At 34.6% G+C, this 27482-nt stretch overlaps 7 protein-coding genes across 13 annotated transcripts; 4 read left to right on the top strand and 3 right to left on the bottom strand.

Moving 5' to 3' along the window:
• The first annotated feature begins 3336 nt into the window (after nt 1–3336).
• On the top strand, nt 3337–4631 carry LOC104728819 (uncharacterized). Its single transcript, XM_087473877.1, has 3 exons — nt 3337–3595; nt 3779–4108; nt 4200–4631. Exons 1-3 carry the CDS (start codon nt 3529–3531, stop codon nt 4388–4390), a joined length of 588 nt encoding a protein of 195 aa, XP_087330003.1. The 5' UTR covers nt 3337–3528; the 3' UTR covers nt 4391–4631.
• A 1073-nt stretch (nt 4632–5704) lies between these two features.
• LOC104725751 (uncharacterized) lies at nt 5705–7574 on the top strand. Its single transcript, XM_087473876.1, has 5 exons — nt 5705–6151; nt 6387–6528; nt 6778–6869; nt 6955–7051; nt 7235–7574. Exons 1-5 carry the CDS (start codon nt 5855–5857, stop codon nt 7393–7395), a joined length of 789 nt encoding a protein of 262 aa, XP_087330002.1. The 5' UTR covers nt 5705–5854; the 3' UTR covers nt 7396–7574.
• Nucleotides 7575–7727: 153 nt separating this feature from the next.
• LOC147935279 (actin-depolymerizing factor 12-like) lies at nt 7728–9190 on the top strand. Its single transcript, XM_087473875.1, has 3 exons — nt 7728–8001; nt 8420–8679; nt 8768–9190. The coding sequence occupies exons 1-3, from the start codon at nt 7999–8001 to the stop codon at nt 8916–8918; spliced, it is 414 nt and encodes a 137-aa protein (XP_087330001.1). The 5' UTR covers nt 7728–7998; the 3' UTR covers nt 8919–9190.
• A 168-nt stretch (nt 9191–9358) lies between these two features.
• On the bottom strand, nt 9359–12049 carry LOC104753211 (exocyst complex component EXO70A3-like). The gene is made up of 9 exons (XM_010475500.2): nt 11760–12049; nt 11422–11622; nt 11176–11314; nt 10860–11069; nt 10570–10775; nt 10289–10489; nt 10086–10188; nt 9761–9990; nt 9359–9655 (listed from the first exon to the last, which is right to left on the bottom strand). The coding sequence occupies exons 1-9, from the start codon at nt 11969–11971 to the stop codon at nt 9550–9552; spliced, it is 1608 nt and encodes a 535-aa protein (XP_010473802.2). The 5' UTR covers nt 11972–12049; the 3' UTR covers nt 9359–9549.
• A 708-nt stretch (nt 12050–12757) lies between these two features.
• Nucleotides 12758–16584, bottom strand: LOC147935278 (exocyst complex component EXO70A1-like). Its single transcript, XM_087470913.1, has 11 exons — nt 16143–16584; nt 15897–15992; nt 15074–15279; nt 14721–14957; nt 14483–14621; nt 14180–14392; nt 13904–14109; nt 13629–13826; nt 13450–13549; nt 13141–13370; nt 12758–13046 (listed from the first exon to the last, which is right to left on the bottom strand). Exons 1-11 carry the CDS (start codon nt 16299–16301, stop codon nt 12929–12931), a joined length of 1902 nt encoding a protein of 633 aa, XP_087327039.1. The 5' UTR covers nt 16302–16584; the 3' UTR covers nt 12758–12928.
• Nucleotides 16585–18026: 1442 nt separating this feature from the next.
• LOC104725745 (TNF receptor-associated factor homolog 1b-like) lies at nt 18027–22471 on the top strand. 7 transcript variants are annotated; one of them, XM_087473873.1, is made up of 10 exons: nt 18027–18157; nt 20170–20224; nt 20328–20439; nt 20550–20638; nt 20740–20808; nt 20886–21018; nt 21153–21311; nt 21490–21835; nt 21960–22072; nt 22178–22471. In XM_087473873.1, the coding sequence occupies exons 2-10, from the start codon at nt 20191–20193 to the stop codon at nt 22323–22325; spliced, it is 1203 nt and encodes a 400-aa protein (XP_087329999.1). In that variant the 5' UTR covers nt 18027–18157; nt 20170–20190; the 3' UTR covers nt 22326–22471. The 7 variants fall into 7 exon arrangements, 4 of the variants coding, with proteins under 4 accessions (XP_087329999.1, XP_087329998.1, XP_087330000.1 ...); XM_087473872.1 differs by lacking the exon at nt 18027–18157 and adding an exon at nt 19637–19806; XR_015571780.1 differs by lacking the exon at nt 18027–18157 and adding an exon at nt 19652–19720 and having other exon boundaries at nt 21153–21388.
• Nucleotides 22466–25633, bottom strand: LOC104728818 (uncharacterized). The gene is made up of 6 exons (XM_019232085.2): nt 25402–25633; nt 24765–24926; nt 24028–24613; nt 23510–23937; nt 22919–23068; nt 22466–22817 (listed from the first exon to the last, which is right to left on the bottom strand). Exons 1-6 carry the CDS (start codon nt 25465–25467, stop codon nt 22665–22667), a joined length of 1545 nt encoding a protein of 514 aa, XP_019087630.2. The 5' UTR covers nt 25468–25633; the 3' UTR covers nt 22466–22664.
• Between the last annotated feature and the right edge of the window lie 1849 nt (nt 25634–27482).

Here is a 27482-nt window from a genome sequence, read left to right as displayed (position 1 = left end):
GCTTAAACCATAAATTTCAAAACTATGTTGATTACGAAAGTATAACATTTTTTTAAGAATGTCCCTAACAAATATTTTTAAAATTTTGTATAAAAATAGTTCGAATTGACATTTTTTACCTGTTAAATAAATTTAATTTATATTTTATTAATACGTATGTATTAATATTTAAACATTTTAATTTATATTTACAAAATGGGATATCCACAAATGTCAGAAAATCTAAATCTGGATAGCTTTTTTCTGAGTCTGTTGAATTTAATTCCATATCTAAAAAAAACTTAGAATATCTTAGAATCTTTGCTTCTATAAAGTTTCCTTCCATCCACACAAGTTGATTCATTTGTCTAGCGATCGCTTTCATGATTTAACCAACATGTAACTCGTTGGGTTGATTGACATAATTGAATTAGTGCACGCAATAAGTTATCTATTGACAAAATTGAATCATCAGTGCTGACGCACAAACTAAGTTATTTGTTTTGTAACCAAAACAAACGGTATTGAAAAGTACATAATGTTTTCTTCATTCAACAAAGTAATGTTACATGCATCAATTTGATAACTAGTTTCATTTATTATTTATCGTTTCTTTTTGATAAATAAAATTTTAGAACTAATTTAAAATCAAAAAATAATTTATAAATATAATTCTGTCTTCATTTTTTTTTCCGAATCAGCAGAATTAACTTGCGCTACTCTTTAAGTAAACCATTCTTCTATTTATTTTATGAGAAACTTTTTTTTTGTATGAGATCAAATATGGTATTTAGAATACCAAGCTAAGGGGAAAGATTTCATTTCGTGATTCCCTTATATGTTTAGACTGTTAGACACATTAGTCTAGTACTACTCATCCAGTCACAGTGCGGTTTGAGAATAAATAAAAGAACAATATATATGTTCTTAGATATTCACCAACTGGTTTTTCTGAGATTGTTTCCGTCGACACTATTTGTTCTCCAACAGTCCAAAACTAGAATGGACCGATCGTTCACAAAGAATTCTTGAGTAGGAGAAACAACTCACAAGTCACAAGAGGCTGAACCTGTCATCTAAGGTACATAGCAATTGAAACAAAATTAAAAGTTAGAAGAAGGTTAAGAGTCTATCAATACTGGGATCGTGATGAACTATTATACTTTGTCTTGTCTATGTTAGTAGAGATCGAAGAAGGAATACTTCAACTTGAGGGTCAAAAAGGTTGGTTCGGGTCAAAGGGGTTGGTTCTCTAACACCATAACACAATTTATAAACGCTACTTTAATCCCATATACATGTAGAACATTATAAGTGTCTTGTATCTATACATATTGAGATTTCCTTATTCTGTACGTATTTACAATTGCCACAATCCGTAATAATAACCATCGATCTTGATTTTCACAAGTCCTTTTTCTTTTAAATGCTTCTAGAGCCTTAAAAGCCATGCTCCAATCAGCCTCTAAAACTCAATTCAAGTTCTTCACAAATCAGAATTGATGTAATCTAGCCTTGATACATAATTGAATGTCAATGTATATTCTCCTTAGGGTCACCACATTTTCTTAGTAGTACCTGATTGTCTTGTATTGGCCAATGGCCAACATACCAATTTAAGACTAATAATGTTCCGTACGTATGAACAACAACTGATCTATTGGATTGAATGGGCTATTTCGTTTGCCGGCCCATGGTTTAAATGTTTTAACAATACTTGCGTGAATTATTTGATTGTATATTTTTTGTATGGATTGAATGTTTCAAAATATAAATATAGGTCATATGTATAATAGTAACATGATTCCTGTCGCTATCACGTTTTCATTCTTTAGTGCAACATAAAAACGAAAAAGAGAGCTGTGTCCCATATACTACCATTGGTGAAATGACACGATACGTCGCTAAATTAATTATGGTGAGACTTTAGTAAACCGCTAACCACATGAAACACATAGGACTGTTTGTCTAATAAAGACACAGAGGTTGGGAACATGGCAAATTTTCTTCTTTGTCGAGGAAACTATGGAAGTTTCCTAACTGCACCGAAACATATTAAATCTCATAATTCTAAAATTGACACGTAACAGAAAATTGACATCAAATATTTCTACTGTGAAATCAATTATAGTTAACTAATTATTAAATATTAGAAATATCTTAAATGATAAGGTACATATTTGTTACTCCACATGCAAGTTCCGGAGATAAAATAGGTTTTGTCTATATTTCATGAATATATATTATTATAAGAAATTCACTTTGTAAAAGTTGAGCTGCTAATGAAGATAGATATTTAAAAAGAATATTAAATGTGAACTATATAATTGTATCATATTAAGTACGTATAAGAAGGTAAATCACCTTTTTGAGATCTACATATATTGTGGGATGCATAATTGATTTGATTAAATAAAATGCATTAGATTTGGATTACATGTTCATCTCAAAGGAGGCGTCCCAGTACTGCAGTCTCCTCACCGGTTTCCAGCGGACTAGGTCGCTATGATCATCGCATCATGGCATTGTATGTCGGCCTTCTAAAACTGATCGGATTAAATCGTAACTACTAAACCAGTCATAGAACCTCAAAACAGGAAAGTCGGTTTTGGTTAGGTTTATGGAACCATATACTGATCTCAGGTATATTTAACGTCCAGCGTAATCTCTGGACAACAGAATTTTGGATCTATTAGAGTAAAATAAATATCTAACTAATAAGGACGACTCGTGACTGTCCCATTAAGTTTCCCTGTCAATAAAGCATGGTACAAAACTTTGGCAGTAATCTCCACGTCTCGACTATATGCCGTCATTTACGGAGAAACAACATCTCTTTTGTTTGTTTTTTTCCCCATCCGAACTACTGTTCTCACCTTATTAAATATATGCATTACAGTATTAATCAAAATACCGTATCAATTCTTACCAAAAAAGAAAAAAAAGAATCCCCTTTAAAGCTTACGTACGAATTTATAGATCTATATATTGTTTCCTTGGTCTATACATATATAAAATTAAGTAAAAAAGACTCAATTAGTCCACGATCCAAATTATTACCTATGGAGAATATGGTTTTATGCCAGATTTTGGGAAAAAGGGAGTCAAGGTTTCACATCTCGACTTTGACTGCATAATCTTCGGCATGAACAACGGAATTATTATATACGTCAAGCAGAATTTTCCATTTCACATACTTTTCTATTGAGATGGAAACATTGTTTTTGTTGATTTAATCAAAGTTTTTGCCTAACTAATTTAACTACGACTTTTCAGTGACCATCCATCCATTCATGTAAAACGATCTCCTTGGTGTTTCATTTGTCAAACAGTACTGTCGTTACTCATTGAAATTAGTGAAAGAATATAAAAATGTATAAATCTTTTAATATTTTAAAATTAAAATTATTCTTTTGTTATCCTTCTATAAATAGGCTATCGTTTCCAACACCTATAAACCACACCCAAAAGAAACATTTCCTCTTCGTTCGGCAAATTTGCTCTCAACATTTTCTTTATTATTCTCTTTGAGTGTCTCCACTTCACAACATGGCTTTGAAGACGGTATTTGTTACTTCTATGCTTCTCCTTGCCATCTATTCGCAAACGACGCTAGGTAAGTTTCTTCGCTATCTATATCGAAATTATCTTGCATGTATACAAGTTACACAATTCTATTATAAAACCTTATGTAACTTTCTCGAGTATATGTTCAGCTTAACTAAAGAAAATTTCAAAGGTATACACTATTGTTATTGCATGTACAAATGTTAAAGTAGCATTTGAATCAACTTCGTAGGGCACGAAGTGAAGTGCGAGAATCTGGATGAAGACACGTGCGCCTTCGCAGTCTCGTCGACAGGAAAGCGCTGCGTTTTGGAGAAGAGCGTGAGGAGGAGTGGGATCGAGGTGTACTCGTGTCGATCATCCGGGATAGAATCGGACAAGGTCACAAACATAATTGAATCAAACGAGTGCATTGAAGCGTGTGGTCTAGACCGCAAATCTTTGGGTATATCTTCGGACGCATTGTTGGAATCTCGGTTTACACAGAAGCTCTGCTCGGCTAAATGCTTCAACCAGTGCCCTAACGTCGTTGATCTCTTCTTCAACCTTGCTGCTGGCGAAGGTACCGTGTTAAGAGACCGGTTCAGTTTAAATTACTATTTTCTCTAATAGAGTTCTGTTTAATTGGTTTGTTTGGTTTACAATTAACACAGGAGTGTTTTTGCCAAAGCTATGTGAATCACAAGAAGGGAAGACAAGAAGAGCAATGTCAGAAATTAGGAGCTCGGGAATTGCAATGGACACTCTTGGACCAGTTGGACCAGTCAGGTTGGGTGAGATGGCACCGGAGCCGGCTACTTCAGTCGACATCATGCCTAATGTGCCGGCACCTTCACCGTATTAATTAAGACAAAAGATAAGGGGGGGGGGAGGAGATCAACACGTACCATGTCATGAGTTCCGAAGAGAATAATCAAGAGATTTATGTTTAGTCCGATGTAATGTTTTTGCTTATATATATGTGGTATTCCATAAAACACACCACGAGGCATAAGAGATGGTAAGATTAGGTGCCCGTTCTTGTATAACTTATATGTACGAGTAACGTCTTATATTAAAATCAAATAATTTGAGTTTATTTCTCATTAGAAACGTTTTAACCGTGCACTGTGTCCATTCCTAGTTGATACCGTAGTAATTGTTTGTACCGGGGATTGCATTAAACCGTAGTAATTGTTTGTACCGGAGATTGCACAATACTAAGTAAATAAATGTTTTTGGGGAAAGAGTGAAGCTAGTTCTTTTATTAACGATGAAAACGTGAGGTCATCACCAACACGAGTTAAGATTTAGCTCGTCAGTTCACAGGAAAACTAACAAGCTAATAATGACGAGCTCGAAAGTGGAAATAAATTACACGGAAGACAATAGCGGTTTTCGATGCAAATTATTGCTCTATGGGTATTGTCTGGGGGTCAGGATGATGTTCCCAATAAATGCTGCTTCATTTTATAGCGGACTGTTGACCTAGATTTCCCTAGGGTTTCTGGTGCGAATTGCCGAGATTAACCTTTGCGGAATGTTTAATGACTTTCTCTCAATCTTGTCATACCAAAATCACCACTAGTTTGTGTTGTTGGGCCGAGTGGCATATTGGGCGCAGCCCATGTCCAACAGTAATGGAAACATTCTCATACAGTGGGATAAGTTTTACCATGCTTATGTAGTAAAGTTAGGCAGGACAGACTCTCAAACAATACTTTGACTCAGTCTATGTTCTAAAATTTGAAATAACCCCATTAGTTTTAGGAGACAAAAATTGCAAACAAAATCATGTATAAAAGTCATGTATGTGGTAATAAATTTGTCATACCATCATTATGTAAGAAAACAAGTAGGATTTCACCATGTTTTCTTGTTTTAACAGAAAAAAAAATAAATAAGACGTCATCTGTTAAAATTGAAAAGTCCAAAACCCAAACCCACAAACTTGTTTAAGCTTTAATTAATTACTGAACTACACATCTTTGCAACATCAAATATTTACCAATAATATCAAACAAAATACCAAAAAATAAATATTTGAGAAAATCACAAAAAGACATTAAAACGTTAAAATGTTGATTTTAGACGCTCAGTAACCGTGAAAAAATCGCGTTTTAAAGCCCAAAGAAAATTATTAGGTTTAAGAAGATTTGGGCCTGATGAAGCCAAGCCTGTTAAAGCACAATACAACATCCTCTAGCAAACTGCGTCTCTCAACGAACCAAGAATCAACTTGTTGTGTCTTTCTCTCGCCTTCACTGCCTCTATCGCCGCCGGCGAAACCAATCGGTCTCTTTCTCTGTATAAACTTAGTTAATCGAGAATGGTGAACCAAAGGCGCAGGCTTGCGCAGAAGCGATACAAAGAAGCTCATCCAGAGCTGTTTCCAAAAGCCGAACCAACGCCACCAAAGGACCCTGACAAGAAGAAGAAGAAGAAGAGCTTGTTTAAGAAAAAGAAACCTGGATCCTCCACTGATAGACCTCAGAGAAAAGGTTCTTCTACGAGGCATCCTCTCCGAGTTCCTGGTATGAAACCTGGAGAAGGCTGTTTTATCTGTCACTCCAAAACCCATATTGCTAAGCTCTGCCCTGAAAAAGCTGAGTGGGAGAGAAACAAGGTTTGTTCTTTTCTTTAGCCATTGGTTTTGTGATTAGGGTTTTGGTTCAATTTGGTTTTAGGATTGAGTAGGTTTTGGCAGCTCTTGTGAGAGAATCCAATTTAGGGTTTAGTTAAAAGATAACTCTTAACATGGTTAAGTTTTTTTTCCGAATGTTGATACATAGTCACTTGTTGGTTGGTAGAAAGGGAATGTTTTGTTTTGGTGGTTAAGGGTTTTGTTGTATTGCTTGTAGATATGCTTGCAATGTAGGAGAAGAGGGCATAGTCTTAAAAACTGCCCAGACAAGAAAGATGACAGCCTTGAGAAGAAGATCTGTTACAATTGTGGAGATACTGGCCATTCACTTTCTCATTGTCCTTACCCTTTGGAAGATGGTAAGTCTGTCCCTGTTCGTTTCTCTTATCAGCTGTTTTGTGTTAAATCAGGATCCGGAAGAGTATTGTGTTTCTTATTACATTGAATAGAAGTTAGCATTAAGAGTTGATGGCTGAAGTGTAGTTCATGTTATTTGGAGTGTTGATAGTATTTACCCATAAAATTGTACTTGTGGCTCTATTCTATTCATCGTTGTGCTTTAAAAGTTAAGAAGATTAAATTTGGTTGCTGTTTTGATGCTTTTGTAGGAGGGACCAAATTTGCAAGTTGTTTCATATGCAAGGGACAAGGGCACATAAGCAAGAACTGTCCTCAAAACAAGCATGGAATCTACCCAATGGTACAATGCTCAAATCTTGTTTTGATCCTTTTCCTTTTCCTCAGAGAAGACGATTTTGATATGTTGATGGGATTTCTTTTTGCAGGGTGGGTGTTGTAAAGTATGCGGGAGTGTGGCGCATCTCGTCAAAGACTGTCCCGATAAAGCTACCCAAGAGTCAGCCCAACCAAAGAGGAGTTCAAGTAACGTTTTCCTTTGTTACACTCTTTCAATTGTTGAGCTTCTAACCTGTTATCCTAGATTCCTAGTCAAGTAGTTTCTCTTTCATTTGAACTACCGTTCAAGTGATTTTGGATAGTAGTAAATTGCAAATCTCTTTTTTTTATTTATAAAGACCATAACTTGATTCCCGCTTGAAACGACAGGATTTGATGCTACACCAAGAGGAAAGCTCACTAAGCTTAGTGGGGACGATCTTGAGGACGATTTCACTGAAGAGCCCAAAAGCATCAAGATCTCTGATGATTCAGATGAGAAGAAGCCTAAAAAGAAACAAGGTCCAAAGATTGTTAATTTCGTTGGATGAACACAAAATGAAACCAGAGAGGATCTAAAAGGGTCATCAATTTTGTAGGAAGTATCAAATTTTTGTTCACTATCTGCTTTATAGAGTTTGTGTAAGGACAAACTGTTGCTATTTAAGATTCTGAACAATGCTATGTAATGGAACCACCAAACAACAGAGTCAATTCTGTTTTTGAGATATTTTCTATACCGAAAAAACCAAACCGTAAACTGATTTGTCAACCAAATCCTAAGACTAACATAGTCCAGGATAAGGATGTTAATATGCTAAAAATAGAGTAAGAAGCAAAATGTCCGGAAAGAAAAGGTTGGTTAGGCGAGAATTTGAAGGACAGAGAGGAAAAAAAGGTATGGTTTTGATGTTAAAAGAGGAGAAAAGCATTAATGGTTTGTCCGAGTTCGTCTCCGTTGGCCTCTTCAAATCAAATTAAGAATTTTTTTCTTTCACAAAAATTTTTCAGTTCCCTTTTCCTTCAATCTATTATTCATCTCTCCTCCCACAAAAGAGGACAAAACAAAACAAAAACACATTACAAAGTCCTATTTCTCTCCAATTGATCTTTTGTTGTCTTAGGTTTTTTACCTTCTTCATCAAGCAAACGCCATGGTGTGTTCTCTCTATTCTCCTTTTTCTTCCTTTTATGTAATGAGATTGAAGTTAGATGTTTCCAACGTTGTTTATGTTTGCGTTTACATACTTTAATAGTGTTTTATTGTTTTCCACGTAAAACCGTATCTTTTACTATTTTAAATGGTATTTGCAAGAAGAATAAATGGAAGAAACATGAATGTGATTAGAGCTGAATTGATAATGGAAGTTAGAGAAACGTAGGAATGGGATGTATATAGTTTTGGAATTAGGATGAATTTTATATTCATCTCAATTTTATTCCTCTAAAGACTTATGAAGACCTGAAAATGTTATGTAAACGCCAAAAATGATAAGTTAGCGTATTTGAAACAAACACATAGATGACTTAACGGTGTTATTGATTAATATTTTTGTATTTGACTGATATAAAAAGGCGAATGCGGCATCTGGGATGGCGGTAGAGGACAAGTGTAAGCTCAAGTTTTTGGAGCTAAAAGCGAAGAGAAACTATAGGTTCATAATATTCAGGATAGATGGACAACAAGTGGTGGTGGAAAAGCTGGGAAGTCCCGCGGAGAACTACGACGATTTCACCAATGCCCTACCGCCCAATGAGTGCCGCTATGCTGTTTATGACTTTGATTTCACCACTACTGAGAATATCCAGAAGAGCAAGATCTTCTTCATAGCATGGTACATACAACTTTGAACATTCATTTTCATGTTACATTGATCATTTAAACATATTAGAAAATATGGATGATGAATTAATGCATGGTAGGTCACCGGATTCGTCGAGGGTAAGGATGAAGATGGTGTATGCTAGCTCAAAGGACAGGTTCAAGAGAGAATTGGATGGGATTCAGGTGGAGTTACAAGCCACTGATCCGAGCGAGATGAGTCTTGACATCATCATAAGTCGAGCTCTCTAGATATCATATATATCTTCTCCCTGCTTTTCTATATATATTCATAAATTAATCATGGTCAATCAAACAATTTCTTCATGTTATATGTAACTTTGAGTCTTGGTTTCATTCATTCTTTCTCCTCTTGACTATTTTTTTTTTAATTTTTTTTTAAGTTACATTTTTAAATTGACATGGGTTTGTTAAAACACTTTCTCGAATGGGACAAGTTGAAACCATGTAGTGTCTCGTGTAATATGTTGCATACATTCGTTGAAAAATAAATAATTTATAAAGTGTTCAGTGCATTTGTTACAACGATATGTCGATATGCCCGCGCAGGTTCGAACCCTGCTGTCGACGATTTATTTTGTACTTTTTTTCATTAATAAATCTCATTACAGCCTTTGTTTACATACAAACAACGGTTGCGGGAGTTTTGGAGGTTACGGAACCGGGTGGTTGGGGGAGAGAACCAATTAAAACTCTCAAACTCAACCATCTTGCACAAGGTTTGTTATCTGACATCATCAATATTACAATTACGGAAACCACAACAACAATAAATGAAAACAAGTCCACACATAAGCTTCAATAAAAGCCAATATAGAGAATGTAACGGAAACAAACATGGTCACATTTGTGTATTTTGGGTTTAATCCAAGTTTTGTCCTTCGAAGAAATCGTTAAGCATTCGCTCAAGATCCTCAGGAGTGAACCTTATATACTTCTGTGGGTTCTTACCATCTTCTACAATCGGCCTGAGACAAACAAAGCAACAACATTACACTTTTTTTTGTACTTTCTTACTAATCTTACAAAATTGGTTAAAAATTGGTTAAAAGTTGGTTAAAAGTTGTATGTACCCGAAACGTTTGAGAAACGATTTGTAGGGAGGTAAAATAATCTCTGCAATAGCAAGCCTGAGAGATTCGCGTAACTCAATGTCCGGAACTATCCATTGGCATTGTCTCTGGTGAAGCTCTTCGAATTGAGAATTGAAAGTATTGAATTTGTCTTCTACAAATGTTTTTGTTATATTTTCATCCTCTATCGAACTGCTCCCACTCGATTGAACCCTGATACACTGCAAATGCTGCATATATGACAAAACACTCTTTAAATAAAGTGATGCAAAACACTCTTTACCATATGTGACAAAAAAAAACCTAGCTATAAAGTGATGCAAACCTTATTACAAGAAATTGTCTGGTACCGCTGTGCGTGTTGTTGTACGATTCTTCCATATGTTTGATCCCAATCATCACCCAACCAATTCCTTGCTTCTTCAGTCCTGTGAACAAAATAGTAGTTAGTCTCTTTGAGATAACATGTTAAAAGGCTTTGGTTATATATGTTTAAGAGAAATTGGAGCCAAAGAAGCAGAACCAAACCTTTTGAAATTTCTCACTATGTAATACATATTATTCATTAAGAAAAGTTGAGTTAATGCTGCATCTTCGTACTGTCTTGATTTACCATCCAAATTGTTCCGTAAAGCCCTCATGATCCCCGTTATAGCAGATTTCAGCTCGGTATCAGGATCCTTAGCACTATCAAGCTCTTGAAAAAGTAGCCTCAAGGTCGATTTGTAACTGTTTCAAGTTCCAGAAACAAAGGTTAAGTCATGCAAAAACCACTGATAAGTTGTTTTTGAAAGAAAAAAAGTACTCACTCGAACAAGTACTTGACGTATGTTACAACGTAACTAGTTAGCGGATGTACGGATCCATCTATAACAGCAGTTTCAGTCGTATCCATTTCAACAGCGTCTTCGAAATCCGCAATAGTTTCTTGCACTGTCTGAGCTAATAGCTTTGTCAGATTCAGTGCATCTTCTTTCATTTCGGTACAAGGTTTGCTTCCAAAGAGCAACTCAAACTATGTTTCAAATCAAAGGAAAAGAAAGATCAGATGCTCTAGCACAACAAACAACACTTGGAGGAGGGTGTAAATAAATGTTACCTCTGGTTGAAGCTCTCTCATTATCTCATACATATCTATCATAACAAACTGTTTATCAGGTGATCGGCTAATGGCAATAGCATATCCAAAACTAAGAAGCATATCAAAACAAACTGTTGTGATTTCAGCAAAAGATTGATCCCTGAGTGGCTCCACACCATCCATTATTTGGTTGCAGATTTTCTTTTCCATAGCAAATAATAGTTTCACCTGTTCTCAACGTCAACAAATCAAGAGGGATCTCATTTACAATCTATAAGGTATAGATTTCTATACATACATATATTATGGTTTTATTAGTGGGTTTAATTCGTACTGATATTCGCATGTAATGGATCCAGTTCTTAATCTTGGCGCCTAAGATATCCCACTTCATTTTGTGAACATCATCTTTGCTAAATCTCTCGACACCTAATTTGTGAAGGCTCTGCTCCAACACTGCCCTACGATTATCCCTTCAAAATGACGAAAAGTAATATATTATTAATCACTACTGTGTATAATCATTTAATGAGTTCTTCTACTATATATATAAATGATAGAAGTTAAATAGAAATTGGACCTGTAAGTTTTGATAAGTTGCTGCTGGTGACCAGCTTTAACCATCTGTTGGGCTAAACCATGAAGCAGAGGCAAAACCATTGGTGGGATGCTTGTTGGGACCGAATAGTCGGCTTTCTCTAAGCCACTACCTTCACCGTCTCGTGATGGCCGAAGATTGCTTGGGAGACACTCGAAAAGGTGATCAGGGTCTATTGGCTTGCTACACATTTTGAAGGAGATAATAAAAAATGCTAAGACCATTTAATTCTTTATAAAAAATGATAAGTAAAAACATATATAATAGTGTTGCAAAAAGCAAATTTGAAGGACAACCAAATTGTATATTTAAAGACGAACCTGTAATTTTCCAGAATCTCTTTGAACTTGCACGGATCATATAATGTGGTTATATCATCAACCTTACCATCTTTATGTAACACAAGATGATGTTCATCTGTAAAATGAGCGTTGCCTTTTCCTCCGTCGTCTACCTTGATAGATTCATCGTTGGGTTTGTCTTCAAGTGCTATCAACTCAGGAAGATCAGACTTGTGCAATACATGAGACATTTGTGATATATGTGTATGGTCTGTTCATAATGACTAACTACATTGGTTAGATATAATGTTCATCATAGTCATGACGACTTTTTCCTCATTTGACACTAGCTATATTTACACGACATTGACTTAGCATGTTAGTATTTCCTTAATGCCATTTGAACAAAACTATACTTTAAAGAATTCCCACATTTTCTACAACGAATAGAAGCTCATTTAGGAGCCTAACTACCGTATGTACATTATAATATTATGAGCTTAGTTACAATATGTACAAAAGGACTCATTTATGATAATTTATTAACACAACTACGACATGTTTACAATTTGTTTACATACAGAATGTCAATTTTACAATACATATAATCTAGATAAGATTTGCATAAATCAAGATACATAGCATAGATCATATATATAAACTCTACTACACCATAGTCCATATACAAACCTAATCAATTGGCACTAATTATATAAAATCATGTCTAATGTCCATGATCATGACCTTTTTCTCGTTTGAATTCTTCTTTCAAACTGTAATTTTTCTAGTTGCGACTTCTACTATTTATAAAAATTAAACACTATATTAAAAGAAATCTGACTTAGCAAGTTAGTATTTATTCTTGCAACTTGAAGAGTTTACTAAAGAAGTTTAACATTTTCTGCAGCATTGTATAAACTCAGGCGGATGCGTAGGTATAAAACTTTGATAAATTTAGTATTGATACTACGAAAATGCAAAAGGGCTGAATCATTGAAATAGTTATTATTTAAATATACGGGATATAGCCAATTCACTTTTACAGCTCAAAAAACATGACTTCATCAATGATTCAATGTTACAGTTCGAAGAAAAAGAAATCTAAAAGGAGAAAAAAACCTTTCAGAAAAGTTGAGACCTTAACATATAAAGAGCAAAACAAAAAGAAGAGAATGTACAACAAAATGGAAACAAACATTCATACATATTTATCTCTTGGGCTCACTCCAAGTCTTGCCTTCGAAGAACTCGTTAAGCATCCGCTCAAGATCCTCAGGACTGAACCTTATGTACTTCTGTGGGTTCTTACCACTCTCTATCATCGGCCTGAGACATATAACAAAACCAAAGCAACAGCATTTTTATTACTTTCATGAGGAGCACGAAACAAAATCTGTTGAAAAGTGTTTTCTGATCATACCCGAAACGTTTTAGAAACGATCTGAAGGCAGGTAAAAGGACCTCCGCAACAGCAAGTCTGAGAGATTCACGCAACTCGCTGTCCGGAACAGTCCATTGGCATTGTCTTTGGTGAAGCTCTTCAAACTGAGAATTGAAAGTCTTGAATCTGTCTTTTACTGATGCTCTTGATATACTTGAGTTATCTACCGGACCGCTCCCACTAGACTGAACCGTGAGACACTGCAAAATCTGTAGAGGAAATGGCTATTCAGACAAAAAATACTAATAAATAAGTTTTAGAGCATAAACCTGAAACGTTTCAGTAAACCTTTGCCCAAGAAACTCTCTTGTACTGATTTGCATGTTGTTGTACAATTCTTCGATGAATTTGAACCCAATCATCACCCAGTAAATCCTTTGCTTCTGACCTGTCAAAAATGTAAAAATTCTAATTCAGGATTCTGTTTTAGGCTTTGGTTCTGTTAAGATCAGAGCACAAAACCTAACCTCCTGACAGATCTCACAATGTAGTGAACATTGTTCATGAGGAAAAGTTGAGTTAATGCTGCATCTTTGTACTGTTTCGATTTACCATCCAGATTGTTCTGTAAAGCATGCATGATCCTCGTTGTCACAGCTCCCAGCTCAGTATCAGGATCTTTACAGTCAAACTCTTGAAAAAGTAGCCTCAACGTCGATTGATAACTGTTTCCCAAAATTCCAAAAAATTAGTCCAACAAAAAACACAGTCAATTTCTGTTGCATACGTAAAGTTTACTTACTCGAACAAGAACTTGACATAATTTATGACATAGCTAGTAAGAGGATGTACGGTTCCATCCATAACCGCGGTTTTTGTAGCATCCTTTTCAACGGCTTCTTCAAAATCAGCAAAAGTTTCTTGAGCTGTCTGTGCTAATCGCTTTGTCAGATTCAGCGCAGAATCTTTCATCTCGGTACAAGGTTGGCTTCCAAAGAGCAACTCAATCTATATAAATGAAAAACAATTAGGTGACAGTAAACACACATAATTTTTGTGTGAGACGTTAAACTGTTACCTCGGGCTGAAGCTCTCTCATTATTTCATACATATCTAACAGAACAAAGAGTTTCTCAGGCGATCTCTTGCTTTTAGCAATAGCTTCCCCGAAACTAAGCAGCACAGCTACACTATTTACAGTGACTTCACCAAAACACTGATCTCTTAGAGACTCAACACCATCGAGTATTTGGTCACATATTTTCTTTTCCGCAGCAAACAACAGTTTCACCTGTCCCAAAGCAAGTGCCGTGTCAATGAAGGAAACCGTAACTAATATATGAAAGGTAATATTGTTTTTTCTTGGAATAGTTTTGTATACTGATATTCGCATGTAATGGATCCAATTCCCAATCTTGGCCTCTAAGACCTCCCATTGCATTCTTTGAACATCATCTTTGCTAAGCCTCTCCACACCTAATTTTCGCAAACTCTGTTCCAACACCGCAGCTCGAGTATCCCTAGTAAATTACATATACTAACATGGATTAGTATACATCTCATGAAATTATAGAGAGAGAACTGAGAAGAGAATGAAACAAATAAAGAAAAAGTTGGACCTGTAAGTTTTAAAAAGTTGTTGCTGATGACCAGCTTGAACCATTTGTTGAGCCAAATCATGAAGCAGAGGGAGGACTCTCGGGGGAATGACTGTTGGGACTGTAAAAATAGCGTTTTCTAAGCTCTTGTGATGCGGGTCATGGCTCTTGCCGCCGCCACCACCACCTTCACCTTCTGACGATGGTCTCAGATTGCTTGGAAGACATTCGAAAAGTCGATCAGGTTCCATTGGCTTGCTAACATTGTTGAAAGAAAAGATCAAGTGTTAGAAACAATCCTTAAAAAATCAAGAAAATTAGCTTCATTGATTAGGCACAAGTGTAAATATCTGTATAATCTAAAGTAAGAGAACCTGTAGTTTTGCAGTATCTGTCTGAACTCATCCTCTAGCTTTGATAGAGCTTTAGAGAGTAAACCGGTAGCATGACTAATAACTCCACTGGCACTCTTGAACATCTTGTTGTTGCTGAAAAATTTGATAGTTCCTCTCAGTTGATCAATTGCTTCCAGGTAACTTTCAAGATCCTCATGTGGTCCTCTCAGTATTTTAGCTTCCGCCTGACAAACAAAAATAGATCAATCTTTATTCAGCTTAGTCATTAATTCTGCTTCAAACACACAAGAAAGAAAGTGATCTCAGATTTATCTGAAGATAAAACTCTCCTTACCTAGAACAGAGCTTGTATTAGTAACAAAATATGTCACAATGTGACCTCCTAGCTAAAGAAGAGCTTGACAACAAACTAGATTAACCATACTTAGAGGCAAAAGCTTACCAAATATTGTGGACCTTAATATAAATTACTATTTATCTTAGTCATTCAATTCATACAACCACCTCAAAGCCTCTTACCCGGAGAAGACTACAACATGAACCTAGAATTCTCCATATTGACACTTGTTAGGGTCAAGCAAGTTGGATAATCATACATAGAGATAAGTGGCCTAATCAGTTAGACTCCTAACAGAAGAAGTAAGGGTTCACTGCATAAGAAAGAGACATTTGCTATTTTTGTTTACATGATGCATTCTCCGACAAATGTTTCATTTGGACAGAGAAATGTTAAACATCAAAGAAGTCTTAACAGAGTCAGGGGAAAGTAATGATTACTTGAAAGACAAGCAAATAAAAGGAGAAGCGTGCATAAGGGAGAATGTAAGAGAAAAGACCAAACCTTTTTACTGAGATCAAATTGATCCAATATAACCTCAGCTGCTTTTAATGTCTTGTCAATATTCTCGTGAGCTCTCCTTATAGAATGTGTTCTTATCTACACAAACACAATAATCACACACACACAAAAAAAAAAAAAAGAAGCCAAAATTCCAAATCAAAGAATCCAAAATCCGATCTCAGATTCCAACAAACCTAAAAAAAAAAAGTGCCTAAAATCCAAAAACAGAGAGATGAAGAAAGGGACCTGGGTGGGACGCATGGCTGTTTCAAGAGCCGAGAGACGGTGATCAAAGGAACCTAGGATTCCGACCATGTTGTCGGTAATGGTCTGGCTCTTTTGTAGAGACTCCTTCATCAAACCTGCTCGTTCGGTTAGGGCCTCCATCGCTTGAGCCACCCCCATTTTTCTCTTATCTCTATCTTGATTTTTTTTTTTTTTTTTCTAAGTTCCTGATTTTGGATCGAAGAAGAAAGAAATATGGTAAAATTGAAGAGAACTCAGAATTTTTTTTGGGGATTGGGATCAATGCAAATGTGGTGGTGTGTAGTTGGAGACGCTCCTCTACGATTTGTTGTGAGAGGATTGATAAAATTAAAATGTTTTCATACGATTTTGCTTAAGCTATAGTTTTTTGTGTACTTTTTTTTGCTTTTGTTTTCACCTTTTTAGGTTGATTTTGTGGGACATCATCGTATACTTGTTTTTATTTATTTATTTAATTGGGTAACAATTAAATTTAGCCACGTTTAGTTGACGGTGCTTTTGGGTTTCCATAAATTTTGGTACCTGATACTTATAATTAGAACCAAATTTTTAAAATAAAAATTCAATTAAAAGGGATTTCTTGGTGGTGTGATAATTGATAACTATGATTTTGCGAGTTGTTCGAGTGAGTCTATGAATTTATAGACTCTGAGGCAATTTTTTTTTTTTTTTGGACAAATAGATCTTGCATTCATTCGATCAACAAGACAAGGAGTTCCAAAGGTTAAGAGTTTTCCAAAGCAAAGCTTGGTACAACAATAAAAAGCATTATGAAAAGATAGATAAATCAAGAACATATCCAGGAACTATTGGAGACTTGGGCAATAAAGCACCAAACCACAAGCAACTTCAAGGGGAGTTGATGCCATATTCAAGCACAAAGCAGGAACATGGGAGATAGTCCTTATCAGCTGATAATGGGACGTTGAGAGGATTTTCAAAGCCAAGAGACAAGATGGGCTGGTCTGCTCATTGGCAAGGAGGAAGGTAATTGGTGGTTGAAGGTCAGATATGACTTGTTTGAAGAGGTTTCGGTAACTACTACTCCATAGAGCTGGATTATAATGCCGATAATCTTCAGATTTATGCAAGGGAGAACAAACTTCTTGGCTTTTTTTTTTGCGCTTGACAATGCTCGGGACAAAGGAAAGATGTGGAGAGAAGGTTGGGAAGGCTTTAGTAACCTCCTTTCATTGAAAAGGATATCATAATGCCGAACTTCGTAGAAAAAAACTTTTAAGCAAAAATAAGTTATGGTTTTGCTTAAAAAAAAACTTGGTTGCGTTCAAGATGCTCCAAAGTTTTGGATATATCTTTTAAATAATTCATGTGTTGATTCCAAAGTCACTATTTTAAAAATGATTTCATAGAAACGCGTCACATTTGTTATTGACGATTTGGTTTATTAATTTCATAGAAATACATAAACATTAATTTTTTTAATTAACCAAAATTTGATGATTCAAACCAATCTAGACAAATTGGTTTAGAGTAATTTATGAGGAATATTATTTTCTTTCTAGTATGTGATTTTATAGTTGTCACATATTTTTTACTGTTTATTATTTTGTGGGATATATAGCGATAAAATATAAGGTTTTCACTCATACATAAGTGATAGCGGGAAGAAGACAAGTGACGGAAAAACGAGCATGTGTGACAAGTGTCACGAACATGTTTGATAAATATCATAAGCATGCATGATAAGTGGCGGTAAAAATTTGTCGTTCGTACTATATAAAAGTAAGTGTCCCACTTGTCATTCATGCTTTCGCTTCTACTTTGATAAAGAGTTAAAAGTAATTCAAAGAATAAAGACATCTTTCCACCTATAAATATGTGAATTTAGTCAATCATAAAAACAAAACAAAAATCAGAAATACTTGAAGAATAATTAGTACCAAGAGAAAAATCTATTTTTTTAAATAAAAATCAGGCATTCATTTTTCATCCAACATTCTTTTTTAGAGATACTTCGCTTGCACTAAACAATGGTATTTTGCTAAACAATTTTTTATTTATCTCTGTATTTAGGGGGTGTTATTGCATTCTAATTTATAAAAAAATTTTGAAGACTTGAACAAAATCATCAAAAGTGAATAAGTGAAAAATTTGAAGGATTGCTAGAGAGTATTCTACAGTTTTGTTGATTAGTTTTCTAAAATCTTATAAAATGTTTCAAACAATCTCTGTATTTTTGTGATACTTTTCATGATTTTATTTTGTGAAAAATTGTATAAAATCATGAACCAATAACCTAATAATTGAATTCATTAACAATCCTAAATTCTTTTGTTTTAATTGAATGACACAATTTTTTAATGATTTTCTAAAAGTCTGAATCCAATAACTCAAATTTATTAAGATTTTAAATAATTTTTTACAAATCACAAACTAATAACACTAATGTTAAAGAGAGTTTAACAAAATCTTGATCTAATAACAACAAGTTCTACAGAACATTTAAGGTTTTTAAAACTCTATTCAAATCTCAAACCAATAACTTTCATAACTTAACATTATTAGTTAATTAAGGGGGAGGTATTGGTTTAGGATTTAGAAAGAAATTTAATGACTTTAAAAGTTAGGTAAAATATGTTGTTATTCAATAAGACTTTTAAAAATTCTTTAAAAATTTGTTGTTATTGGTTGTGGATTTGTAAAAAGTTATCTAAAATCTTGATAAATCTAGTGTTATTGGATTAAGAGTTTTATAAAGTCATTAAAAGTTTTATGTTATTCAAGTAAAACAAAAGAATCTTGGATTGTTAATGAATTCAAATTTTATGTTATTGGTTTAGGATTTTATATCATTTACTTCATAACAAAAGTCATGAAAACTCTTTCATCAAATAAAAAGATTTTACAAGATTAGAAAAAACAAATCATCAAGATTTTAAAAAACTTTCTAAACAATCTCTTAGAATCCTTCATTTTTAACTTTCAATTTTCTATGATTTTAACAATCAGCAAGAACATAAATCATTAAAATTCTTTCTAAATCCTAAACCAATACCTCCCCTAAGATTTTTAAAGATTTTGAGTTCACGTCACTAATTTCTACTTGCATTTTAAAGTAGCTACATGTATTGTCCACAAAAATAATTGATTCTACCATTATATATATCTCGATCATTGTTGTGATTGCGGTCTGCTCAACATGGTTTTAACGACGTGTCTTGGCATCTGCGTGCTCCGGCCATTGGATTGAGGGGACATTCTAGAGTTTAGATAGTAAACCGGTTATGTTGACCAACAAATTAATTACTGTATCTATGGAATTCACAATTATTAATTGGGGATAGTTACATAAAAATGGCAAACTCTTTAGGATAGTGGAGAATAAAATTTACAACAGTCATACCAAAAATAAAACATCTATTTAGGTTGAATATAATTTATTTTAGGCAAATAAAATATATTCTATCTAAAATTTTATATCTGTAAGGACTGTAGTTTATTTCTATCCTTGTTATAACATTATAATCATCCTATGTCATAATTGAGAAATACTTTTTTTGAGTGTCTACGCTCTCAGAATCATCACAGTTTCTATGGTTCATCTCTTTCTTCGTCTTCTGCTCACTATTTTCTAATTTCCTTGTCAATCCGATCGAGATCGATTTTGATATTCCGAGCGTTGGTTGGTTTCATCTGGGTTTTGTTAAGTTTTTGTAGTTGATTAGAAAATAAAATATTTCTCCTCTAAATTATTCTAAGGTTGGAATTTAGGGTTTTTCACACATGGATTGATGTAGGGTTTAGGGTTTCGATTTAAAGCCACAGATTTGTTTGGCTCACGGAAATACATTAGAAATTTGTTCTTTTGTTCATTTTAGTGATCAAACCAGTTGAAAATTTTCAGCGAACCCGATATTTTAGTCTAGGAACTTGTCAAATCATGTAATATCACAATTTTTTTTTACGTTTTCACAGAATTTTATTTTCTCTAATCGTTAATCTCTCTCTCTCTTTTTTTTTTTTTTTTTTTTTTAAATGTTTGAAGAAAAGAGATATTTAATTACGAATGGCAGAGACTGATCAGGTGGATGATGGCTATGGTAGGTGTTTTGCGTTACTCTCCGTTTCTTTTATTTGGTTTTGTGCTTTGTTATTATACTTTTGTGTGTTTCAGCAGTTTAAATGTATAACTTTTTTCCTCAGGCCTTAAACTCTCTGAATTATTTGGAAAACATACATGTAAGATTGAGGAATATTCAGTAATCGACAAAAAGCCGATCCGTAGCCGTCTTTTTGAAGTCGGCGGCTGCCAATGGTAACATGGCTTCTTTTGATCTTTCTCATCTTAATACCTTGTCGCAACAAACACTTGGTGTTATGGTTTTTAGGATTTTGTTTTGTTACTTTTATTATGTGATATGTCAGGTATATTTTAGTTTATCCCGAGGGATGTGATGTTTCCGGTTTTCTCTCCTTATTTCTCTGTGTTGGAAACTATGATCAACTTCTTCCAGGTTTGTATTTTTTGTCCCTTTCCTCTCTCTCTCTCTCTCTCTCTCTCTCTCTCTCTGGATACTTGGTTATGTATGTTCTTTTGCCATCTTGGACACTATAGGCTGGAGTCATCTTGCTCAGTTTACAATGTATGTGGTGAATAAAGATCCAAAGAGGTCTAAGTTTTCAGGTGATTTTTTTTTAGTCTACGTTTGCTTGATTCCATTTCAAATATGGCAGACAACTGAGTTCATCTCTTGTAAGCAGATACGCTGCACCAATTTTGGAAGAAAGAGCATGATTGGGGATGGAAAAAGTTTATGGAGTTACCGAACTTAAAGGATGGGTTCATAGATGATTTTAACTCTCTTACAATTACTGCTCAAGTTCAGGTGATCAGGTAATGCAAGATTGACTCTATGTACTCCCAATTAATTTTAAACATATGTGATAAGTTTATATTCTTTCTTTCATCCGGTGTCACTGATTTATGCATTGTGGATTATAAAATATCCCTATAATTGGTCCTTGCAGAGAGAGGGTGGACCGACCTTTTCGGTGCCTTGATAATGATTACAGGAGAGAACTTGTTAGGGTGTATTTGCCAAATGTAGAGCTTATTTTCCGACGTTTTGTGCAAGAGAAAAGAAGCAAGCTTGAGAAGTTGATGGAGGACAAGGCAAGATGGACAAGGTATATCACATTGCAACTTGTACTCCTAACTCCTCCAGCTTCCAGAAACAGAATCATATTGGATGCTATTTGTGATGGTATGTAGCTGGTGTTATGTTAGAATGGAGTGTTCTATCAAGCGTTTGGTGTATTGTTTACTTACTTTTCTTATTTCTTGTTATATCATTCTTGGTTGCAGCTTACGTGCTTTCTGGTCAGGGATGGACCAAGACTCTAGGCGTGGGACGTCTAGAGAGAAAATGAACGTAATCCTGACAGGGGTTGTGAAATGCTTTTTCATAAAAAAGGAAGTTACATCCACTCTGGTGATGGATTACTTGTATAGTGCGTTGAAGGATCTTGAAGGGCAAACTCAGAACAAGAAAGCTCCAAGAATGTTAGAAGCCAAAGAACTGCCAGCTCCGGTTGTTAGTGTGGACAAAGATATGTTCGTATTAGACGATGATGTGCTGTTGCTCTTAGAGAGAGCTGTTCTAGAGCCGATGCCTCCAAAAGATGAGAGAGGTCCTCAGAACCGTATAAAGGTCGGCTTCATAGATCATATATATATTTTTCCGTTTGGGAAGATTTGTTGCACTAATTATTATCTACTCTAGAAAGTTCCATGTATTGAGAAATTTGGTTTTTTTTTCTTTGATGGAAATCTAGGCTGGCAATAATGGAGAAGAGTTTGACAAGGAATCCTATGAGCATGATGAGATGCATTTAACTGAGTTGGGTAGACGAGTTGTGGAGATATGTGCTCTTTTCCATATCTTTAGGTAACATTGCAGAATATGTTTTTATATATATATGGTTTGCCATTGTGCTCGTCCTTGTTGTGTTTATGTATTGAAATTTAGTATCTCTGACAACTGTGTGTATAGCAAAATTGAGGTTGCACATCAAGAAGTTATTGTGCTAAAAATGCAAGAGGAACTTATTCGTGAGGAAGAGGAAGCTGGAGTTGGCAGTAGGGGTGGGCAAAAAAAACTTAACCAAAGAAACCGAGCCAAACCAAAGCGAAATAAGTGATATGTTTTGTCTATGGTTTGACCTAGAAACCCATTTTCTTATTGTATTCTTTTCAAGTTTTCGGTTAAAATTTGATTAGGTTTAAAACCATAAAACTGAATGTTTTTATTGGGTTTCTTTTGTTTAAATTGGATTTATCCTTGATATCTCTTATTGAGTTTTTATTAATTCATAACTATTAGTGGCCATTGTCACATTACAACAACCAACCAGCTTACCAATTTTAGGCAGCTAATTAAATATAACCAAAAAGTCTGTCTTTTTTGTGTTTCTGTGAAATACCAAAAGCTCTATAATTTCTACAAAGAGAGAAATCCCAAATTCTGAATGAAAAATAACTTATTTCATATTTTTGAGTGCGTCGCTACAAATCTTATCGACCCGTCTCTGAAGTCGCTCAATCTCCGCTTCAGTGCGAGCCTTCACTTCATCATTTTTTGCTGTGTGTACCAAACTCTTCAATGACGTTATTTTTGTATGGAGACTTTTTATCTACAAGTCAATTTAACAGATACATTGTTAAACTATATAAAAAAACTAAAACAATTTTTATAAAAAATTGAAAGTGGTTTATAGTGATTTGATTCAATTACCTTACGGTGAGGCCATCGCATTAGACTTCCTTTCCGACATATCTTTTTTAGAACTGTCGGACAAAGATTCATCTGCTTCGCCGCTGTTTCGATTGGGAGATGAAAAAGCATATTGATATCCTTCAGTGTCAATCTTTTTGTCCTTTCTCTCTGTTCTTGTCCTCGGTACATAGAAGATATAACACCACAAAATTAACCGAAGATTAGTGATCTCTCTCTCTAATAAAAGTATAAAACCAATAAATTTTTTTTTCTTGTTGCACAATAAACATAATACAAATGTTAACCTGATAAATTCTATATCACCTTGGTTTTAGAAAGAGTAGTAGTTACAATTCTATAATAAGATATTTGGTATAATCTTGTGTACGGTATAAGTTCAGCCATTAATCTCTATGTAATCAGATTACCAAAAGCCAAAGGCATTATTCTAACACAATGAACATGTTTTTAAACTAAAATCTAAACATAATTAGTCTACTTTTAATAGTTTTCCTTGTATTGCAAGTAACATGCATCCAATCTAAAGGTAACCCTAACAAATCATATAATGTTTTAACTGGTTGTAAACTGAGAAATCAGAGACAAAACCTGTGTTGCGAGAGGCGTTTTTCGTTTTTTCCTTTCTTTTGGCACGCCAGTGGTGGTTTCCTCTCTCGGTCCAACATGTAGCGGCACAAGTGGAACATCTAGAGCTTCATCAGGCGAACCCAAAAACATTGGAACATCGGTGGGTGATGGTATTGTCAACATAGGCGGCAACTGGTTAAAGATGGAGTTAGCACTTATTGCTTGATAGAAAGTAGCATTAGTGTCTTGCACAAGTGATAACCCACTTGCTACTCTCTCGGAACAATAGTCTTCTATAAATCTCTTTACTTCTTCCATCGTTAAATCTTTCAGATGAAATGTTTGAGATTGACGTTCCGTTGAATCAGAAGCAAACCATTGAGTCAGCAAAATCGCATGGCAAAAGAAACCAATCCCTCCAAAGATTTCCAGTGTACTCATTTCACCATCTATATAAAATCATATACATAAAACCAATTAATATTGCAACCAAAAGATAAGTCAGTAATTCCAAAATACAAAATGAGAGATATTTATACCCTTGATATGAACTAATTCTCGGAGCATTTTGCAACAAGAGCATACGAGCATTTCATCAGAGGTTGTCGGTACCAGAAGATCGATTGTTGATGTACCACCACTTTCAAAGTCTGGACCATTAGGATCACTGAAAACTCGAGTGCTCACTTCAAGTGTTGTAATTTCACCAACATTGTTATTACCATTATCATTACCAATCTCACCTAGGACATCATTGTTGATGTTTTCGTTGAGATCATCATCATTCGAAGGTTCGAACATGTCCCAAGATATGGTAAACCCATCGTCCACAAAAGACAATTCATCGAACTCGTCGTTGATGTCGTAATCAGCGACTGAAAGATCAAATTTGTGCAACAACTTAGTTTCGTCAACATCTATGGATAATGTAGAAAAGTCCAGAGGAGGCGGCGAGTTCTCGAGAAATGACATGTCCATCAAATTGGGATTAGGGTCTGCCATGACATTGGAAAAGTCTTCTTCCGTACACTGCTCGAACCCACCGAATGGATCATTGTATGGATCATCACACTCGTCGACTTCAAGAGCGGATGATGATTGCACCAAAGGTTGCAAAGATTGGTACTAATTGACACACAATACCAAACAATTAGACTTTCACCAAAACTACTCTTTTCTATCCTACGTTTTTATTATTATATTTATATATGTTGGATTCTGTTATTTGAAGTTTTAAAAACCATAACCCATTCTGCTAAACCCTAAACGCACGCACCTTGGTCATCATAATGGCAATAACACTTTTCTCTATAACTTTGTTCGCCTCCATTGTTGTTTCATCTCTAAGCACTTTCCCTTTATGAGTAAGTATTTGTTGTGCAGCAGGATATGTACTATCTCCGACCAAGTCCTCTATGTTCTTCTTCACTTTAGCAACCTGAGACAAAACAAAACAGACTCGTGATTCCAAGCATTAAGAAACGAAACCGTTCAATAAATCGTCAATTTCAAGATTTATTATAAACTTACATAAAACAGTAAAACCAATTAAATAAATAACACACAGTGATGATTAAGGCCCTGTTCTGAACTTTGTCGGTAGCGACAACATATAGCAACCAGAAATTGCTTTAATAAATAAGTTCCTTGGAAGGCAAGATTGAGTATAACGCCATGCGACAAACCAAAAATGTGGCCAATAAAACCACACTTTTTAAAAATGAAGAGTGCCTTGCTTGTATCGATCACGCGACAAGAAAAATGATTGAACAGAGAAGACCCTAATCACCGCCATATCAATGAAACCAAACTTGCACCGTAAGGAACAAGGAACCAATCAAAACTATTTTCCCAGAATTATGAAATTCGAGTAGTGTGTTCTTAGAAGCAGATAGACGAAGATTTGTACGTACCGAATCCTTGAGTTCAACTTCGATCTCGAAGCGACTCCCCTCCAAAGTTTCGACAACTATCTTCATCCTCTTTCAAATGAAGAAAATAGATTCCGCTTCAACCTATTCCTCCGATCAATCGCCGCCGGTAAGGAGAACATCCGAGTGAAGAAACTGCGAAAGGAAAAAAAAAAGAAATATGGCGCCCGCTCGATCACATATGCTTTTATAATCTTCTTCCTCATCAACAAACAATTACAAAATTCTCGTAACTGACAACAAGTCTTTGCTCTGTTATTGGGCCTAAGTACCAATTTAAAGCCATGATCGTTTACTTCTATTAACCGGCCTAAGTATCCATTTAAAGCCCATTATACCGTTCCCCTGTTGATATCTTCTAAGACTTTAAAAGCATTTAAAAGTAGTAAAATCATTTTATTTGTTAATCAAGCTTTTATGACTTTATTATTTTTTAAAATTTCAACAATTATTTTAATTTTTTTTCTTCTAAAATTTGTTGATTTTAATTATTAAAGTGTTAGTAAAATCATTTTAAAGATTTATAGTGCTAATGAAATTCTCTCGAGGTTTAAAGTGCTACCCAGTGATATTTTGAAGGTTTAAAACGTGATTTTCTCCATTCAAAACAATACATTAATTAGTGTTTAATGAGATTTTTGACTGGTCATATAACTACTCAATATAAAAAATACTCAAAACAATTAAAAATTAATCATCAAAAACAAAAGAAAAACAGAATTTTTAAACAAAATCACATATTTTATTGACATACAATTTTAAAAATTTAATTTATCATTAATAAACTTTATTTTTGTTATTAAATTGTTATGAATTATATTTTGACATAATTTATATTTATTATTAATAAAAAATAAAATAAAATAACAGCTACAACTTTAAAAGTTGTTAGTATACAATCAGATTTTAACAGTAAAAGTTTTTACAGTCAAAACATTTACAACTAAATTTTCTACAGCTAAAATTTTAATGTCAAAGTCTCTACAAACACAAATAACAGTCAATCAGGGTCTAAGAGAGTTACACACAACTTTGCATCCATCAGGTCATCCTCATCTTGGTTCCCTCCAGTTCACTCTAAAACCTGGCGGCTCTGATCAGTTTGACATGCCATAGTATTGGCTAATGGCTATAAGCAAAGCCGACACTGAACTTTCTAAGGCTATAAGCCAAATATATTTGCAGCTATGGGTTTCAAAACCTAATATGTGGTGTCAAAATCAGTTCAACTAGACCTATGGACTAAAGAAAACTTTTACAAAAAAAAAGGTCGACATTTTATTTTATTATTAACGGCCGCAAGCCCATTCTTGGCTACTTGACCTCTTGGCCGACTCTGGCTATAAAAGTTACGATTATACTAGACTAGACTGGATTAGTTTAATGCAACATCAGTGACTATAACTATCCATGTACTTAAAAATGATCTTTCTACGTTTGGAAACGCCACCAACAAAAAAACACACACACACAAGCTCAGGGACAAGGATCTTGTTTAGATAGTTAAAGATATATGATAAGACATCGATTAGAAAGTTACACAGTTATATTCAATAAATCTATGTCTATGTACATCTTTTCTTTTTCTTTTCCAATCACAGCATGTGACTTAACTCTGAACACCTTTAGTTTTCTCCTTCATTGCAGAAACTGATTGGGGCATGTGATCTTTGATGTATTTCTCGAATCATTATGAGATCTAAGATACTGGTTATTATCCAATATGGGTCTACTGAAATGATGGCCCTTTAGAAATCGTCCACAAGTTAGTCTCATCAATTTGTGGATAGTAGGTGGTACCGACACCATCATATTATGATGGTGTACTGTACGCCTTTACCAAATGGATTTTGATAGCTATAATAAGATCTAATAATTCAAAAAAACGTGCATATTTCAAAATGATTGAAAAAGAGTTTCACAAAGCCAATAAAATACAAATGAATATATTAAATAGTACACCGATACCAAGCTAGGTAGTACAGAAGCTTCATCCAAGGTAATCAATTGACAGACCTGTTGACCATGTCTCGGAAAAAAACCGAACCAAACTCAAACCAAAC

This window comes from Camelina sativa, chromosome 11 (genome assembly GCF_030686135.1).
Source record: "Camelina sativa cultivar CO46 ecotype springtype chromosome 11, ASM3068613v1".
NCBI lineage: Eukaryota > Viridiplantae > Streptophyta > Magnoliopsida > Brassicales > Brassicaceae > Camelina > Camelina sativa.
This window is presented reverse-complemented; position numbering and strand designations above follow the sequence as displayed.